This window comes from Colletotrichum aenigma, assembly GCF_013390185.1.
Source record: "Colletotrichum aenigma strain Cg56 chromosome Unknown KSG_Cg56_contig02, whole genome shotgun sequence".
Classification (NCBI taxonomy): Eukaryota; Fungi; Ascomycota; class Sordariomycetes; order Glomerellales; family Glomerellaceae; genus Colletotrichum; species Colletotrichum aenigma.
Genome location: NW_023500908.1, coordinates 5,925,287 through 5,942,934, shown reverse-complemented (window position 1 = coordinate 5,942,934; position 17,648 = coordinate 5,925,287). Strand labels below are relative to the sequence as shown.

Here is a 17,648-nt window from a genome sequence, read left to right as displayed (position 1 = left end):
GTCGGGATTCCCCAGTAAGAGGATTACTTTGGTTAGTTACAATCAAGGGTCAACTTTCAAGGGTTACGCACCACACAGATGGTTGAATTGCAGAGAAAGTGTATTGTTACAAAAGCATATTGGCTTCCCGAGTAGTAGTTATGGTCAGCCCCGTGCCATATCTGGCAGTCAAGAGGGCGTAAGTCTGAACAAAGGAAGGTGGGCGGTCGCCGCCGCCGCCCTCTTATACGTAGCTGTCGTTCGGGTCCTCTATCGCATCCGAAGACGGGACCGGGTTATGCCCCTGCAGCCTCTTATATTTCCTTTGCCACTCGAAAACATCGTCTTCCAACTCCCGAATCCTCTCATTCAGCTGGTCGATATCGGTCTGAGTGGAGCCTGAGCCGGTCGCCTCGGCACTGACCGTAAGCCCCGTGAAAGACTCGACGGGCCTTCCTCGGTCCGCGAGCTTCTTCTGCAAGGCAACCCAGCGGCGCTCTTCGAGTAATCCGCGCTCGTAATAATCCAACATGTCGTCATTCGCTGGCAAGTCCTCCTTCATGTTGAGGTTGGCCGCTTCCATACTGTAGCCCTCGCCCGTGTACCTGAAGAGCGGCAGTCCTAGATGATCCATGTCCGTCAGCGCCTCCAGAATTTCCCCAAGGTCAGCCGTCGAGACCTTGTAGGGGCCGTTGTCCTCTGTCTGCCTCGGTGGTGGTTTTGGATACTTGCCCTCTAGCTTCTCCATGAACATAGAGAACCAGCCACATGGGACGTCACGACCATGCATGTCATCGCGGGCCATCTTGTGAAGCTTGGACACCTCCATGCCCTGACAGTCGGGCTTTTTGAGAACTCGAATCATGGTGTTGAAGAACTCATCACCAGTCGGGTTGAGGAGCTTCCATGTCCGGCAGTCGTTGGTGCGCACGATTACTGCGTACTGGATGGCGACGATAAGGCATTCGACCTTGCCCTGCCACAGCGGGTGGAACGCCAAGTTCATCAGTCTCTTCATAAAGAGCGCAGTCCACGCCGGCGAGACCACCAGTTCATTCTTGCTGTTCCATCCCATCCTGGGACGCTTCTTGTCCGGATCAAATTGCAACGCGTACTTGGCCGAGATGACATCGGCAGGGCTCTTACGAAAGAGGCGCAGAAACACTTTCCAGAGTTTAGTGAATCTCCCTTTGTCTGGAATGTCCATCCAAACGGGCCGTTCAGGATCCTCATCCCACGCCCTCTGCAAGTCTTGCTCGTCCTGCTGGGTCCAGTTCGGGGGGAATAACGACTCTGGCAGTGTTTTGGGAGGAATTATGTTGTCGATCTCGTCTTCTTCAAGCTGAGACACGGAAGCATTCGTCAAAAAGAACATCTTGTGCGACGCAGCTGGCTGCTTATCGACGTGAGACCTCTCAACAAGCGCCCACGCCTTGTCAGGGCGCACCAGACACCTGACGCCGCCATCGCCATCATCCCCGGTTGGTTTCTCTCTTCCAGCATCTGCCTCGCCCTCTTCGGAATCTGCGTCGACCTTCACAGCATTCGTCATCTTCTGCTTCTTTTGAACAGAACCGGGTGTGTCCGCGTTCTTCCTCTTGGTCTTTTGACCTTCCGTTGCCGTGACAGCTGATGTCGCCGCTGAGGTCTTCTTCGAAGCCGCAGCCTTTTTCATGTTCTTGGGAGGCATCTTGGTAGTCGTCGTGGGAGTTGTTTATGGGAAGTGGTAGTGAAACTCGCAGTAGAGAATACACGTGCAATATGGGAGAAAGATAAGAAAAGCAAGTGTAGAAAAACTAGAGAGATGTGATGTTGTGAGAAGAAGAGGGACATCGTTCAAGTAGGAAAGAAAGCAGCCCCTTGAATGAGCTCCTTCTTTGCACTCCTTACTGCACCTTCGTCCCCAGACACCTCCTTCCTTCCCCACTGTCCAACTTTTCAAGAAGGGCCAACCGCATCCATGGGGCAAGCACTGTCTTACAGAGGCAGGATCCAGCCTAGAGACGTCCCCTCTCAGGTGGACACATTGGATATTTGGACGAGCAGCTTTTAGAAGTCATCATAAATGTAATAATAGGACATGAGTCCATTTCGAATCGAGTCTTTCCTTCCTTCCTCTCCTTACTGAGCAAACACTGCCACCGGTGACGTCTGTCTCGGGAACTTCGAAAGCTATCCGGGCGGTTAGGAAATGGCAATGGTTATTAAGGAATATCTGCCCGTGTCTCGGTACAATTACCATCGGATGAGCCCACCACTGGTCTCAAGTCCAGGCCTTCTAAACAGGTACTTGGATCTCCTCGAGTGCTGAGGCATCGGGCATGCGGTTATAAGGGAGGCACTGGTAAATTCAAGCATGGTCAGAATCACAAGGAAGACATATTGTGACTTGGAACCATCGAAGTCACTGAAGTGAGCACATTCGTCGTATATCATGTATTGCATGCTCGTTACTTCTGTACCCCCGAGAAACCAGCCAATCTTCACCCCCAAGGCACGATCATAAACATACTCAATACCAGCCAACGCAAGCTCGCGCGCCAACCACTGTGCTTACACATCAGTCCCCCCTTCCAATGTACCCGCGTAGGATGCCGACTTCTCACGTACAGTATCGCAGGCTGTGTGTCAGGAGAAGCGATACCACATACATCTGGGCCGTCACGATGGCCAAAAAGCTCTCGTCCCTGGCGTCACGGGGTCTTGATCTCAACCGAAAGAACTCGTCCCTGAGTCGGTCTCGACTGTTATAGAGGCCAGCGAGCCAACTTGCTTCGGATTGTTGTGTCCGGTCTTGCTGCGGTATGGGATAACCAAGGCGCATTCGATGCGAATAAGGGTACCGGGCCTGACCATGAAAGCCTCCAGCGTACTGATTCGTCGTTGGAAAGTAATTTCTGTGCTGATGTACGCCGTACATATTGAGACCGCCGGCTGGTGCGTGGGAATGCGAAGCGTTATGAGTCTCAACAGGACCCCTGGGGTCAAGTTGGAGAGAAGGAAGGTTTCCATAAAGCTGAGTTCGCGGGCTGCCCACTTGCTGTCCAACATTGGAGATGGCGTCAGCCGGGGTTTGGAGACCAGTCGTGTTGGGGGCGGCGAGATTGTTATGGCTGTGGTGATGTTGGTGGTCATGACAGGGCTTCTTCGTAACATGGACCCGGTTTCTGCTACCGTCGGCGTCCGCATCTTCATCGACAGTATCCGACAAGTCTTCTTCGACACGATTGTGTGACATCGTGCGTCTGCTGTCTGCATAGGGACGATGGCGATAACGCTTCCGCCGACGACTTTGTTCTTCCTCGAGCGCGTTCATCCTTCGTAACGGGCCGCTGCGGAGTGGATCTCTTTCTTCAGACTGTGTTTGTTGGCCAGAGACATTGGTTCGAGCCTTCTGTAAGTCTCCTGAGCTGGAACTCTTGAGAATGCCACGTAGCCTAGGCACCGGCCTCGGACTGGAGGGCTCAATGGGTTCGTCGCCATCTATTTTGTCAGACCCAGCCATGGAGATGCCAGGCCAAGAATCACTGCTTGAGGTGGACATGTTATCCCAATCCGTCTCCGAATTTGAACCTGCCACTTCGACGAGCTCGGTACTGAGAAGGCGTGGAGGGGGCATTTTGTCTACTGATGTCGCTCTGGGGAGGAAAGATGTTTTGTGTATGTGGGATGGATCGTATTCTTTTTCTCGACGTAAAAAAACAGTTGCAGGCGATTGAAACAAATACCAGCTAACGGGGGCAATGATGGAGTGTCGTTGGAGAGAAGTTGATAGACGAGTGTCGGTTGAAAGAGCGATGTATTCAAACATGTGGGACAGGCTAGCAGCTTCTTTCCGAATAGGGCAGGTAAGGAACGTACCCGATTGGTCCAAAGGAGGAAGTCGCTGCTTTCACGGCTGCATCTGTTGCATAGACAGCAACCACGACCCGGCTTGCACCTAAGATTTCAGCCATCGCGAAAATTACATGGAGATGACTTCACGAGGACGATGGCAGTGGATGCCATGACGGATGTAGAGAACGAGTGCTTCAATCTGTGCCTAAAGACTATGTAAAGCAACCCGATAACGTTCTCTTAAACCCAATATTTACTTGCCACGGGAACCTCCACTAAAGAGTGAGCGCATTCTGCCCCAACCCAAGGTGCACCTCAGTTCTGCGCAATCCCTCCACGCTGCTCAAGACCTTTTCCAAATTCTTCGTCTTGGGGTCGGTCGGCAGAGGCATCCTTCCCTCCTTTCCCGCCCTGTAGTCGTAGAACTCCCACGAGGGACCCGAGCGGTTCTCGTACTTGCACCAGGTGTGCCCCTGGCTCTTGGCAAAGTCCTTGGTCCAAGGAAACGGTCCCCCTTGTGGGTCCTTAATCCCGATGGAAGCAGTCGCGGCCTCCATGACGAGATCAACCCAAGGGGTCCTCGAGGCGATAGCTGGCCTGTTGCCTCTCCTATGGATGAGGAGATTGTATAACTGGGCCTTGGAGAGCTGCGATATTCGAGCACATTCATCCAAATGATGCAACTTCGTGTTGCACAATGGGCAGCCACTGATCTGGCCCGAGAGGTCTGGCCAGATGCAGTCGATCAGACGATGGCCTCTGTGGCCGCAGTTCCCACACCTGAGCTCAACATGAGGGTCGATTGACTGTCCGCCATGGGTAACGAGCTTCTCTGCGTCCTACGTATTGAGCTTGACCTTTTCGTGGAAAGGCGGCTTGTTGCAAATCTGTTGAGGGGGCTGGAAGGACGTGACAGTGAACCGCCGTGGGTGGTGCGATTGACCTCGATCTGAGGTAACATCGGGCTCGCGTTGAAGTGATTGACCCCTGCCATGGCCACCACCTCTTGTCAGTGAGTGGTATGATGACCGCTGGTCTCTATCACTGCCTTGTGTCTGGGGTGGCGAGTCAAAACGGGAAGGGGCAGGGCGGTCACGTCCTTCCCGGGCGAAATCGTGGTAGACCCCTCTGTTTGGGTTCTGGGGTCTAGATCCTGGTCCAGGCTTGATCTCGCGGTCACGATCCTCTGGTCGTCGTGTCTGGTCTCGAGCCGGGGTTTGCTGCGGGCCGTAGCTGTCGTAGCTCTCTCGATGTATCTGATGCGAGGGTCGAGGCTGGTTGCTTGGACGATGCAGACTTGAAGAGAGCCGCGACGACAGTCTGTCATGAGTCGCCACGTCGTGGCGGTGGTCGTTGTGATGTTGAACCATGTGCTGTCTATCGCTGGCTGCTTGAGGCTGATTACTTGGGCGGCGCGGACCTGAAGATTGCCATGGCGACAGCCTGCCGCTTTCGCTCGTTGTAGCCACGTCGTGGCGCTGGTCGTTGTGTTGTTGCCTCCCGTGCGATCTATCGCTGTTTGCTTGGTGCTGGTTGCTTCGGTGATGCGGACCTGAAGAAGGCCGCGACGATGGGCTGTCGCTCCCCGCCACGTCGTGGCGTCTCTCGTTGTACGGTTGGAACCTCTGCAGTCTATCCGCAGAAACGTTCGCAAAGTCATGCGCCTCTGACATCGTCGATGTCTGGTGCTGAATGGGCTGCTGTCTCTGGCGTCGCTTCCTGTTCAGGCTGGCCTAGGCGCGAGCGAAGTCATCTTCTGCCTCCTCCAGCGAGTCGCGGCGAGGTCTCTTTGCGTGAGGGTATTCGCCAGCGGCGGAGCCCCTGCCTTCCTCCCGTTCAAGCTTCGGCCTTGTCATAGTGTCTGTTGCCGCGTTGTGCTGAAAAACAAGAACAGGTTCCGGGTGTTTACAGCGAGCAAGCGGGCCTGTTTCAATCACCCATCCATCCTCCGTTCAAACGCGAGAACCCTAGCACCAAAGAGGGCAACGGTGAGTTCATGTCGCGGATAGTCACCATGGGCACAGGGCTTTTGTACTCTTTGTGACCATCGCCATCCATCAATTCACCAGGGACTGCAAACGACACATCTATCAACAGGACTGGCATAAATCGGCAACACAGATTAGACATTGACTATGAAATATGTAATCCTGCACCCCTTGATCGGAGGCATCTTAGACCAACGTAAAATTATTCGACGTCCCTTCAAACGCCGTGATGGACCCAATCAACGGCTTAGAATCGCCGTAGTACTTGATCCGATACGTCCCCGCAGCAGCGCCGTCCCCGGCCGTCTCCCAGCTGATGGTGACCTCGCTGTACCCGAGCAGCCAGTTGGTGCGCGTCCACGTGTACACCAGAAACCAGTCCTCGTCGTTCCTCACCTGCGTCCACACACCGTTCTGCAGCTGCTCGACAGCCGCGTACGTCCCCTCCAGGCGCAGGTTGTTCCGCGGGTTGGCCGCCTGGAAGGTGGCGTTGACGACGGCGCCGCGGGAGTACGACGCCGACGGCTGCGTGACGACGGAGCCGAACGAGCGGCCGCTGGGGGTGCCGTCCACGACGACGCCGGTGATGAAGGACAGCGAGTTGCCGCGGTTGTCCGGGGGCGACGGGCCGGCGGGCGGCGTGGACGCGGCCGAGGGGGAGAGGAATCCGATGTTGGAGACGGTAAGGTTGATGTAGGCCGGGAGGGTGCTCTTGCCGAAGAGGGTCGACGCGCCCTCGTAGCGCTGGATGGCGTACTCTTCAGGGGTCGCGATGTAGTGCGCGTAGGTGTTGGCAGGGCCGCCGAGGACGACGATCGGGTCGTTGTCGACGATTGACGTGGCGGCCTGCTTGACTGCTGCCTTCCAGCGGCGGCCAGACATGGTGGTGGCCTCGCCGGGCGCGACGATGATGACCAGCTGGCCCACGCGGAGCATCTGGATGTCGACAATGTTGGGGCTCCAGGCGTAGGGGGTGCTCATCTCGCCGACGTCGAGGAGGACGGGCTTCGGCTGCTGGCAGGCGGCCTGCGCCGCGCTCGGGGTCCTCAGGAGGCCAGACACAACCGCCCAGAGGGGGTTGGCGTCAGGGGTGCCCGAGTCGGCCTGGGTGAAGTCGAACGCTCCGGGGCCGTCGGACGTGCCGGCGGCAAAGGAGTAGCCGAGGGCGGCCGGGCAGGTCATGCCCTTGGTGCCGTCTGCCGCGGTGAAGTTGAAGTAGGACATGTCCTGGAAGAAGTGGAAGGACTTGACGCTGGTGCCGGTGACGGGGGTCGACGAAGAGCTCAGGGCGGTCTATCTGGTCAGCCAAGTTCGGTGTGAGGATCGATCAACTTACGTAGACGCTCTTGGCCCCGGCGTACTGCCGTTTGCCAATCTCATAGCAGCTGGAAATTCCCAGGTCCAGCTTCTGGAACGCCGGGCCTCTGCCGTGGCATGACTGGCTCTTGCCATCAGCGCACGTGCTGTTCTCAAGACTGCACTGTTGGCCAGATCCGTCGTCGCACCACGCACCGAGAACATTGGGGGTGGTGTCGCCGACGTTGGCCTGGCTGAAGCCAGCAACGAAGCCGTCAGCCGTGCTCGAGTCGCCCGCGAGGTCCTTCTCGAGGAGATACGCGGCGACGCCCTTGTTGTCGCCAGCCACGTGGGTGCTATTCTGGAGAATGGAAGTGCCATGCACAGGATACCACGTGAGAACACCAATGTTCTTGCCGTCAGAGGCACGCTGGAAGCGGAGAAGCGTGAGGGTAGTGTCGGTGCTGGCGCTGTACTTTGCCCTCTCCTCTTCGGGGTTGGCCAGGTACGCCCAGAGACTGCGGTTGATTGCGCCATCGGTAACCTCGGTGGTCCCGACGTCGAGATAGCCCTGGATCGTCAGTCAGGTCTCGAGAAGCAGTGAACGACGTACCTCGGTCAGCGACTCGTGCGCCTTCTTGATCGACAGCACCGCGCCGTCGACGATGGCCTGGTAGCTCTGCTTGTCAAACCCCAGGCTGGTGACTTGGGGCAGCAGGTAGTTGAACCACGCTCCCGGGCCGGCGTGGCTGTGGGTGCCCGTGACGGCAATGTTGTCCTTGGTGTACATGGAATAGCCAGACCCGAGGGCCTTGACGCCCTCCAAGATGCCATTACGCACGGCGGTGTCACCGCTCTGGGTGTCCAGCACGAGATACACAAACCGGTCGTTCGGCTTGCTCACATCGCCGACAATGAAGGCGCGGCTGTAGATTCTCTGCCTGAGACCAGTCCCAACCTGGTCCAGATCAGCATACCCGGCAAACCCAATCTCGACGACGGGCCCTGTGATGTCGGCCTTGCCGGCGCCGATCAGGTACTTGTCACCCGCCGCGGCGCGCGTCTTGGCCTTGAGGTGCGACTTCCAGGTATCATCGCGGCGGATGTTCAGCACAGGGCCCTGTTGAGCGCCGAGCTTGGTGAAAGCGACAGTGGCGAGGAGCACAAAAGACACGAGTGCAAAGACGGCGAAGAATGAGCGCCGGGGCAGCTCAAGGCCGGAACGAGAGTATCGAGGCATGGCGGGCGATGCGGTGTGCCCCTCGAGTTACGATAGGGGGCGCCAGGGCAGCCGTCGCCCTTTATGACCGCACACCTCGGCCATCAAGCATCGTAGCCCCTCGACAGCTACAGCCAGCTGTTCCTGGCCCTGAATGCCGGTGACGCGGGAAGGGGAAGGTATGCCGACACATCTCTCGCCGTGATTTGCCCGTGCCCTGATGGGCGCAACGTTGAGCAGCCCCAACGGCAAGCGAGGTCAATAAAAGCAGGTAGGGGCGGTCATGTCAACACGACAAGAGATGGACGCTCCCTTGCGCAGATGCAATCTTGCGTCACATGGTGGCCGGCGATGTCGCCGTCTGATTGGAGATGTGCGTGAGGGTGGTGTCCATTGGGAGTGCGGGGAGTTGTAATTGGGGTCACCCGTTGCCATCATTGGGCAGGTCGTCGTGAAGATGGGCATGTCCCGCTCGGCAGGATGGGCTCCGATTTGGCCGTCAGGGAGAGGAGCACGGTGAACTGGTGCGTCCGGTTGTTCGCAGGGTTGCCGGCCTGCTATACTAGAAGAAGAGCTCAGCTCGTGGCTAATCGCCCGTCGAGAGGCATCACATCGTTCCAGGGCGATGCTGCAGGTGCCCGGTTTGCAGAGTTGGCATCCCGGTCGCAGGCCTTCAGTCAGCGTGAATTGTGTAGATAACAGCGATATGCCCGCGCGGCATGCGAAGCCCGTTCGAGCAGGACATTGCTGCGACGTTGATAACCCAGCCCTGGCCGGTGTGCTCCCCTTTTGGCCCGTCATGTGCCGTACGCAGGGAGTTGGCTCGGCCCCGATAGCGACGGCTATGTGTTGTTTATCTGGGTGGGGCCTGCAGCTTTGAAAGGTGGGGATGTGGACTCCTCGCCTGTGAGGACTGCCGTGCCGTATCCGCTCGACTCCGCTGGCGAGTCTCCGCTGGTGAATCAACTCTTCAGCCCGTCAGGGAGCGGTCGTGGGCTGACGAGTGCGTGTTGTCGTATAAACGCAATAAACAGAAACACCACACTTCAGGAGTTTCTCCTATTATTTCGCAGGTCAGCAACGCGGTGAGTAATCGACAGACATAAACGTACCTCTGTAAGCCCTCCCACCACAGCCGAACTCTCAAGTCAGAGGGTGTCATCGACCGTCGGCACCTCCTCAAACAGGACAACCCCTCACCAGCATCATAAATCACAATACAACTCATGCGCAGACCCGCAACGACACATGTCGATATTGATTCTACATAGCGGCGGCCTACGACCACTGATTATAGAGAAATAAAAACATCGCAACTTTTTCAGCCGACACGTATATATCCCCTGACCGTATCCCTCGCCCAATTCCATATTGTGACAGTCCTCGTGGGGATCAATGCCAGCCCGAAGCGACATCCGTTGTCTCTGCTCATGCAAAATCCGCTGGTCCCAGCCTTTTCCAGCCGTCGTCACGTTGCTTCCGTACGAAACGCCAGGTCAAAAGACACATATATCCTCCCGGGTTGACGCCCAAAACTCATGTCCAGTCCGTAAAAAGTACAAAAAAGAAAAATAAATGCATCTAGTATGTAGTAAGGGGAGATACCGCCTCTAGACATAGAAATAAGATTGTCAGCACCCGTCCTCTTCGCACTCGCTCATACTGCCGTAGCCCGTGTCCGTCTCCATGCCGACGACGCTCTTGGTGATGCTGAGGCAGCGGTCGACCATCTTGTGGCGGACGTCCTGCTCCAGACCGCACTTTTCACCGGGCGCGCTGCCAATCCAGATGCGCAGGCTGCCGGCGAGGCGCTCGAGGGATGTGCTGAAAGACTCGGTCGACGAACGGTGGGCGTAGAGCTCCTCCATAAGCTTGAACAACGCGGTGCAGCCGAGGAGGGACATGTTGGCGGTGGCGCTGGGGCGGGCAATCTTCTCGACGAGGCGGAGGCCTTCCTGGGGGTAGGCGGCGGTCGACTTGGCGCGCTGCAGGTGAGCGATGGCCATGGCGCACTTGAGGGCCATCTGGACGTCGGGGGACTGAACCATGGAAGAAGAGTCGATGATGGCGGCGATCTGGTGTAGCGACTTTTGCTCAGAGGTGGGCTGGACGTTCTGGAGGGCGGCGGCAATGTTGGCTCCGCGCTTCTCGTCGACGAGCACGGCGCGGGCGACGAGAGCGCGGGCCTGGACGCCGGAGCCGATGGGCGCAGTCTTGAGGGCGTTTTCCAAACAGGTCGACACAACTCTGGGGGCGTCACCATCATCCCTGGTGGCCTCGAGGCTGGTGACCAGGGCGCGCTGAATGGTCTGGCTGGACCACCAGGCAGCGACGGCATCCAGCGGGGATCGCACAGCTTGGTCGTCGACGACGGCATCCATGCCGTCGTTGTGCTCGGTGACGCCCTCGGTCGTTGCCAGGTTCCACGCCAGGTTGTAGGCTCGCTGGATGACGCTGTTGTTGAGAACCACGTCACATTCTTGCTCGATGAGGGCGGCCAGGTGTTCGGGGAGGTCGTCTTCGACCTGCTCGGAGTTGCGGCGAAGCTGGGCCAGGGCACGGTTCATGTTCCTGGCGTCGTTCCAGAGTGAGCGGGCGAGCTTCTTGGCGACGGTGTTGTGCAGGCCCTTGGATCCAAGATCCCAGAGGAGGACGCGGACGTGAAGGGCCTTGAGCATCAGTCGGGACGGGGTGTCGGGAAGTGTGCCGGATGCCAAGAGGGTGAGAGTCAGGCGGCTCTTGTTGATCTCCACGTCACCTCCAGCCAATTGGGCGTCGAGGGCGATGGACCACGCCTTGACGCGGGCAGCCTCCTGCTCCTCGGTGAGGCCGGTGAGCATTTGATAGCCGTGGACGCCAATGGCATTGCGGAGGCTGAGCTTCATCGTCTTGAGAATCAGAGCAGCAGCCTCGAGGATGAAGTTGTGTTTCGGGACCCAGACGGTCTGGATGGCTGTCAACCAGGCCTGACGGCGCACGTGAATAGGGGACGCCACAGACCCAGCCGCCTGGAGAGACTCCCTGAGCTGGTGCGCCTTCTTTGGCTTCTTGTCGGACGGCACAAACAGCGAGGGCACAAAGACCCACAAGAAGGTGCCAAGGAAGAGCAAAAATTTGAGATGCGAGATGATCTGGGCAGGGGAGATGTAGTACCCGCCAATGTGCATGTGTGAGTGCGATCCCAGGTAGCTGAGAAGCTGGACGGGAAGAGCATACAGACCGCGGCCCTCGGGGCTCTCGTTGCTCTGCTCGTTTTCTCGCACGGCCTCGATGATCATCAGGCCAGCAAGAGAACCGACCATGAGCTTGCCAAAGTACTGGCTCGAGTTGCCCCAGCGGCCTTGCTGCTGCATTTGCTGCTGCTGTTGCTGGATCTGTTGCTGCCGCATAAGGGCGGGGTTTCCGCGGTACGCTTGTTGTGGCACGGGGTACGGCTGGCCGGAGGCCATTTGCGCGGAGATGATGCGCTTCATGTCTTCGGGCACGGGAATCATGCCCTGGGCGGACTCGCCGCGGGGGGTGCCGATGGGCGTGTTGATGTACTGGTCCTGCGGGTACTGCATCGGGGTCGGCGGTTGCTGCAGAGGGCTCATGGCGCCATTCATCGCGCCGGCCATGAAGAGCTTCTCGAAGGCCGCAATTCTGTTCTGCATGGCGCTGTTCTCGTCGAGCAGTCGGTTATTTCGCTTTTCGAGATGGCGGATATACTCCGTCGCCTTGCTCAAGACCTGTGGTTGTTAGTGCCGTTTTACTTGATCTCACACAACACATACCGTAGCCTTGTTCAGCTTGTGGGCAGGCGTCAAGCCGTGCAGCTCCTCGCGGTCCTCGGTGGTATCCTCTCCCCTGGCACTCTTGGACATGATCCGCAAACTGGGCACGCTGTCTCGGAGGGCGGCAATCTTGTCGTTCAGGTTGGTTCGATACCTCTTCTCAATCATGTTGTGTGCCGTCTTCTTGACGGGCTGGTTCTCGTCATCCTCGTCATCTTCATCGTCAACGTCGGCGGACGACTTGCGCTTCCTGCTGGCCTTGCTCGAGTCGTGGGCATCCGGAGAGGACAGTCCTGCTGCCTTGTGGTCGCTCGTGGCAGATCCGGGGCTCGGCTCGCTCTTGGGTGACTGGTACTGGAGATGGGCGGGCATGGCGATATTCCGCAGCTTCTCCTGTTGGGCGGGCGTGAGGAGGTTCAGGGTGGTGTCGGGGAGGGTGTGAGGGTGGCCTCCTCGCTGGTGATGGTTGGAGGGGGCGGGAGTGGCATAGAAGCCGGCCGGAGCGACGATGGATTGATCAATGGCGGCGGAAACGTTGGGCGGCAGGGCGTGTTGTTGTTGATGCTGCTGGTTCGGAGAGAGCTCCCACGGGGCGGTGGTCTGGAAGAGAGAAGTGGCGCCTGCGGCGGTGGTGGCAGCAATGCTGTAGGAGTCGTACGGGGGTGTGTCCTGAAAGCCCCAATTGGCGTCATAGAAGGACTGGTTGTCGGCGGCGATGTTTGGTTGACCGTTGGGATCAGATTTCACGGTCTGGGGGTCTTGATCGTCAAGGAAGGACGGCGCCACGCCGAGGTTAGACTCGTCGAGCCCAAATAAGGCATTCTGATCCTGGTCGGCCATGTTGCAGAGCGGTGTATATGCAACTATGGCCTGATGCTCAATTCATCGAAGTCGGTACCGTGGACGGCCCTTCGCAGGACTGGAGAACGGGGGGGCCAGGACCCGGCGAGGCAGTCGATAGGACTCGACGTGAGTGGCCGGTCGGTCGCGATGGATCGGTGTCGATGCCGCAGGGGGCAGATTACGGACAGGACGGACAGCGGTAGATTGACGGCAAACGGCGGCGTGGTCGCAGCGGGAATTGTTCTGGTCGTACGACTGTCGGCAGAAGGCGATGGGAAGGGATGGGGATTGCGAGGTAGTGTCAGGCGGGAGGGAGACGCGGGACCCAATGGGCAGAAATCGGCGGGTGGAAGTCGTATGACGCTGGGCAGGTTTGGCGGTGCTCAGAGCTTGGGTTGCTTGGGGGTCCTCTCTCTGGTACGTTGGAGAGGGGGGGGGGGGTTACTGTAAGGTAGACTTCGGCACTGCACGGGGGTAAACTCGGTCGACGGGTCAGCAGCGACGAGGGGATTCGACGCGAGATGCACGAAATGGTTGGTTTGAGGGTCGATGTGCGTGGTGGGAAATTCAGGCACACGAATAGAGGTGCGCTCTGGAATGCTTGGATCGCGAAGAGAGGGCAGGGAATTGGGTGGGAGGATGGAAGGAGAGCGAGAATTGAGAAAGGGAAGAGAATGGAGGCAGATCGTACGATAAATGGGAAACCACAGCTGATAATGGGCCGAGTGGTACGGCCCCCGTCCTTGCCGTCGCCCACATCGAGGGCGTTGTATCTTTGCACGTTAAACACAGGCAGAGATACATCCCATCGAGTGACGACTGGCGTACAGTGCCCGGGGAGCCAGGAACAGCGCGCCGGCCTGCCTCATTTTCGACAGCTCCACAGCGAGAAACGCCACTGAGCCAAGAAAGCCACTGATAGCTGGCCTAAGGTATGACAACGCGCGCAAGGAGGGGCTTTGCGCTGAACACACGCTTCCAGTTCCAGCCAGGTTTGCCAGCCCAGCCAGCCAGAAACCCAGTGCCAATACGGACACAATCGACGCCAATGCCAGCAGAGAGCTTCTTCTTCTTCATGAAGTGAGTGATTGCCCGTGGTCCCGTCACATCCTCCCTCGTTGCCAACGGGCGTGAGCGTGGGAGCGGGCACTTTTTCCATCTCGTCATCCCGTCGGGCCTCATCAGTGTTTACTAGCTATGCACGCATTATCCGTGACTGACACACACACACATCTCTGCACAGCAAATAAACTGCCCGGTTTGCGTCTGCCCAGACTCGACGTCCCAATTTACTCCCATGTCCATCAGCCATGTCAGTCTTCTCCACGTCCCCCGGCGCTCGCCGTAGCGTCGTCCATTGGGTCCCATCGGATCGCCGAACAAGAAAAAGTCACTAGACCTCGAGGCTAGAACAACAAGAGAAAAAAAAAACATAGACACACGAATGGCACACACACCTACGCACGCTCTATGGCCCCATTTCGTACAGTGCTTGGGCCGCTGCAAACAGCCATGGCCGCTGCTAGTTCCAGACCACTCCGATGCCCCATCCCCGCCGCCAATCCCAGGGACCGCATGTCGCCTGTGGCTGCCCTATCGTCTCTCTCTCCCTCCCTGGGTCTTGGTGTCTGGTGTGGGTGCGTGTCTCTCGAGAGTCTCTCTCATCTCTTTTTCCTCTGATCCGAGTCCTCGCTCCGTAGGTAGTGCTTCCTCGGCCTTCAGAAGTTCAGAACAATGGGCAATGCCTCGCCCCGACCGTCTTCCCCTGCCTCTGCCCGCCCTCTCGACCAACCCGCCTCGCAAGTGTCTCACAATGGACATGGCTGCGACTCGACCTGCCACGATCCCACGGCCAAGCACCCCTGCATGCCCTCGACAAGGCTGCTAACATACCCCAGCTTCGTTCCCTCTGCGTGCCCGCCAAACACGGCCGTCTGCTGTTAACCTCGCCGTACCCCTGCCGATCAGCACATGCAGACACACGCAGACGCGAGACACCCTTCGCTCTCATTTGAATCATCTGAAACGCCTATTCGTCCTTGACACACATGGCACGAACCCTGAATGCACTCGACAAGAATGCAGAGAAAACCCTATTAAATACCTAGATGCTAGATTCGCGTTTCCAGAAGCATGATAGACCTGCTTTTCCTGACTCTCGCCGTGCACCTAGGGCCATGACTCTGACTCTCGCCTACCCGTGTTTCCGCCAGCCCGGTGTGTGGTGGTAGTGTGGCATGTTTTCCGTGGACGCGGTGCATCTGCTGCTGCAAGTGTATGGACAAAGAAATCTCGAGATACACAACGCCCCTCTTCATCAAAGAAAATCGTAATCGCATTAACCCGGTCGCCCTTGCTATCCACAGTCTATTTGGTATATCCCCTTTCTAACCTCTCACCAAATGTCGTCCTCGCTCTTGACCATCTCCAACGTCGGCGTCTTGGGCTCGAGCTTCTTCATCCGTTTGCGGTCCGCCTTGGTCACCAGCGACGGGGTCATTGGCACGATGGGCGTGAACGGCTGGTACGGCGAGTACGGCACAGCCATGCCTGTCGCCGGCGTGCGGGCTCCCGACGGCGACAGTGGTCCCGTGCGTGTGAACACGGTCTGCTTGGTGGTCTGCGATGCCATGGATGGCGAGCTGAGGGCCGGCTCGTATGCACGCAGGGGCAGGGCGCCGCCAGTGCGGACAGCCGACGGAGCTTTGGACCGGAATGTGGCCCCAGCCTGAGGAGACGAGAGGAACGTGGCGCCGGGTTTGGGGGAGGCGGGCAGGGTGGGGAAGCGCGCACCCGGCTTCGGGGACTGCGGCAGGCCGATGAGCGGGGCCGTTGACCTCTCTGTTGTGGCCGAATTGGGGTCCATGTCGGAGGTGGCGTGCGACGCGTGTGACGGCGCCGCCGAGATCTTGCGGGCGTGGCCAATCGGGAGTTGTCCTCCGATCCGCTCGTCAATGCTCTGCGTGCTCTCCGGCGAGTGGTCCGGGGTGATGGGCGACACCTGCCCGTTCTCCTGGTGCACCCCGTTCGGGACCTGGTTGGTGGGTACCGGCGGAGGCGGCGGCGGCGCGTACTGCCGCGGCGGGATGGCGCTCATCTCCTGCGACTCCTGCCTCGGGAAAGTTCCCGTCATGGGCGTCATGATCGGGGACGAGATGCTGATGCCCTTGACGTGCTTGTCCTTCTTGGGGGAGCGCAGGGCCGAGAAGATGGACGACGCGCGGGACTTCTTCTCCGGCTTGGGCTCCGCGCCGAGGTTGAGGTTGGCCGGCTTGTGCTTCTCCTTCTTGAGCGTCGGCTTGCCAAAGTTGGCATTGTTCGGCGGCGGGAACTGCGAGTTGCTCGCGAGCACCGGCGAGCCCTGCAGTATGATGCCCTGCGCCTTGGCCTCCTCCTGCTCCATCACGTACTTGTACATCTCCTCGAGCTGTGTCTGCGCCATCTTCTTGTCTTTTGCGACGATCCTCTGGTCCACGGAAGCGTCGATTCCAGGTGCGTGCAGAGTTGACGTGGGCGTCGGGGCCACGTACGGCGTCTGGGGCGACGGGATTTCCGGGGTCTCGTAGTCCTCCGGCGGCGGGTACGAAAAGTTGCGGACGGGGCTCCGCGGGATGCTCCTGGGCGAGTTTGGCACCTCCAAGGTAAGTCTCAGCGGCCTGGGTGACGCCTTTGGTTCGTCAAAGTCGACCTCGTTGTCGCCAGCGGAGAGGGCCTCGCGACGTCTCTTGGACAGTACGAGCAGCAAAACGGCGACCAGCACCAATGACACGCCGTATGAACCGACGATGGCGCCTATCTGATATGGCAGGTAGGCGGGATCTCTCAAAGCGTTTGCAGATGCGGGCGGACCGTCCTCGGGCGATGGTGCAGGACCCCACTGGATGTTGAGGGGATTGTTGTTGCGAGGCTCGTGGGCGGAGGGCACTGCGTGTGTATAACTGCAAAAGAAGAAAAGAGCGAGGGTCGAGAAGCGAAGTCGAGAGTTAAGAGTCGGGGCTTTGACGGGTTTCATGGTGGTGAGGACACCGGAAGTCTTTAAAAGTCAAATCCAGCTTTGATGATCTTACCTCCTGGTGGAGGGTCCGAAACACATTGTGATGGAGAAGTTACATGGAAAGGCACGGTCATGCGGCGCACAAAGGGTATATAGCGGCTGGTGAGGTTCGGCAGTGCGTCGAGATTGGCGCTGGCCATGTGCTCTCGACTCTGACTTGCTGAAGCCCCCAGGCACGAGTCTGCGAAGCGGTCGCACTTGCATGATGGCGACCTCAATGGAATTGCAGTAGCGCCCAAAATGGCCCGTGGCTATTAATGTCGTCTGCAGAGGAGGCGGGAGGACCAAGGGCTTCCCGAGATGTGGTTGGACGGATCGACGTGATGGCAGGGGCCGTAAGCGCCGAGTAGGGCTGCCGGGGTCGTGATTGGGCTGCTTCGTCACATCCGACCCCGCGCCGTGCCACACACGAACTGACTCTGCCAACTCAATTCGTTGATGCAGGGCAAATGCATGCCGGCGAGGCCCCAATCCGCTGGCCACTCATGGCCGAATAGTCCCAGGAGACATGGTTCAAGACGTGAGAAGAATGTGAAAAGACGAGCGTCCCCGGGTCAGCTGTGCTGTCGTCTCGCTTTCTCGTCCTGTCTTTTGGCTTCGCAGCAGTCGCCGCCGCGGGCATCCCCTGCGTCGGCCCATCACCCGTCTCTCTGACCGCA

General features: G+C 58.4%; 4 protein-coding genes across 4 annotated transcripts; all 4 read right to left on the bottom strand.

The window, feature by feature from the left end:
• Positions 1 to 223: 223 nt before the first annotated feature.
• On the bottom strand, positions 224 to 1,669 carry CGCA056_v003617 (uncharacterized protein; the record flags this gene model as incomplete). The annotated part of the gene is made up of 1 exon (XM_037318874.1): positions 224 to 1,669. The coding sequence occupies one exon, from the start codon at positions 1,667 to 1,669 to the stop codon at positions 224 to 226; it is 1,446 nt and encodes a 481-aa protein (XP_037182913.1).
• A 4,321-nt stretch (positions 1,670 to 5,990) lies between these two features.
• On the bottom strand, positions 5,991 to 8,340 carry NCER2-1 (Neutral ceramidase 2; the record flags this gene model as incomplete). The annotated part of the gene is made up of 3 exons (XM_037318873.1): positions 5,991 to 7,097; positions 7,141 to 7,671; positions 7,714 to 8,340. 3 exons carry the CDS (start codon positions 8,338 to 8,340, stop codon positions 5,991 to 5,993), a joined length of 2,265 nt encoding a protein of 754 aa, XP_037182914.1.
• Positions 8,341 to 9,950: 1,610 nt separating this feature from the next.
• On the bottom strand, positions 9,951 to 12,932 carry sre1-2 (Sterol regulatory element-binding protein 1; the record flags this gene model as incomplete). Its single annotated transcript, XM_037318872.1, has 2 exons — positions 9,951 to 12,047; positions 12,093 to 12,932. The coding sequence occupies 2 exons, from the start codon at positions 12,930 to 12,932 to the stop codon at positions 9,951 to 9,953; spliced, it is 2,937 nt and encodes a 978-aa protein (XP_037182915.1).
• A 2,398-nt stretch (positions 12,933 to 15,330) lies between these two features.
• On the bottom strand, positions 15,331 to 16,947 carry CGCA056_v003614 (uncharacterized protein; the record flags this gene model as incomplete). Its single annotated transcript, XM_037318871.1, has 1 exon — positions 15,331 to 16,947. The coding sequence occupies one exon, from the start codon at positions 16,945 to 16,947 to the stop codon at positions 15,331 to 15,333; it is 1,617 nt and encodes a 538-aa protein (XP_037182916.1).
• Between the last annotated feature and the right edge of the window lie 701 nt (positions 16,948 to 17,648).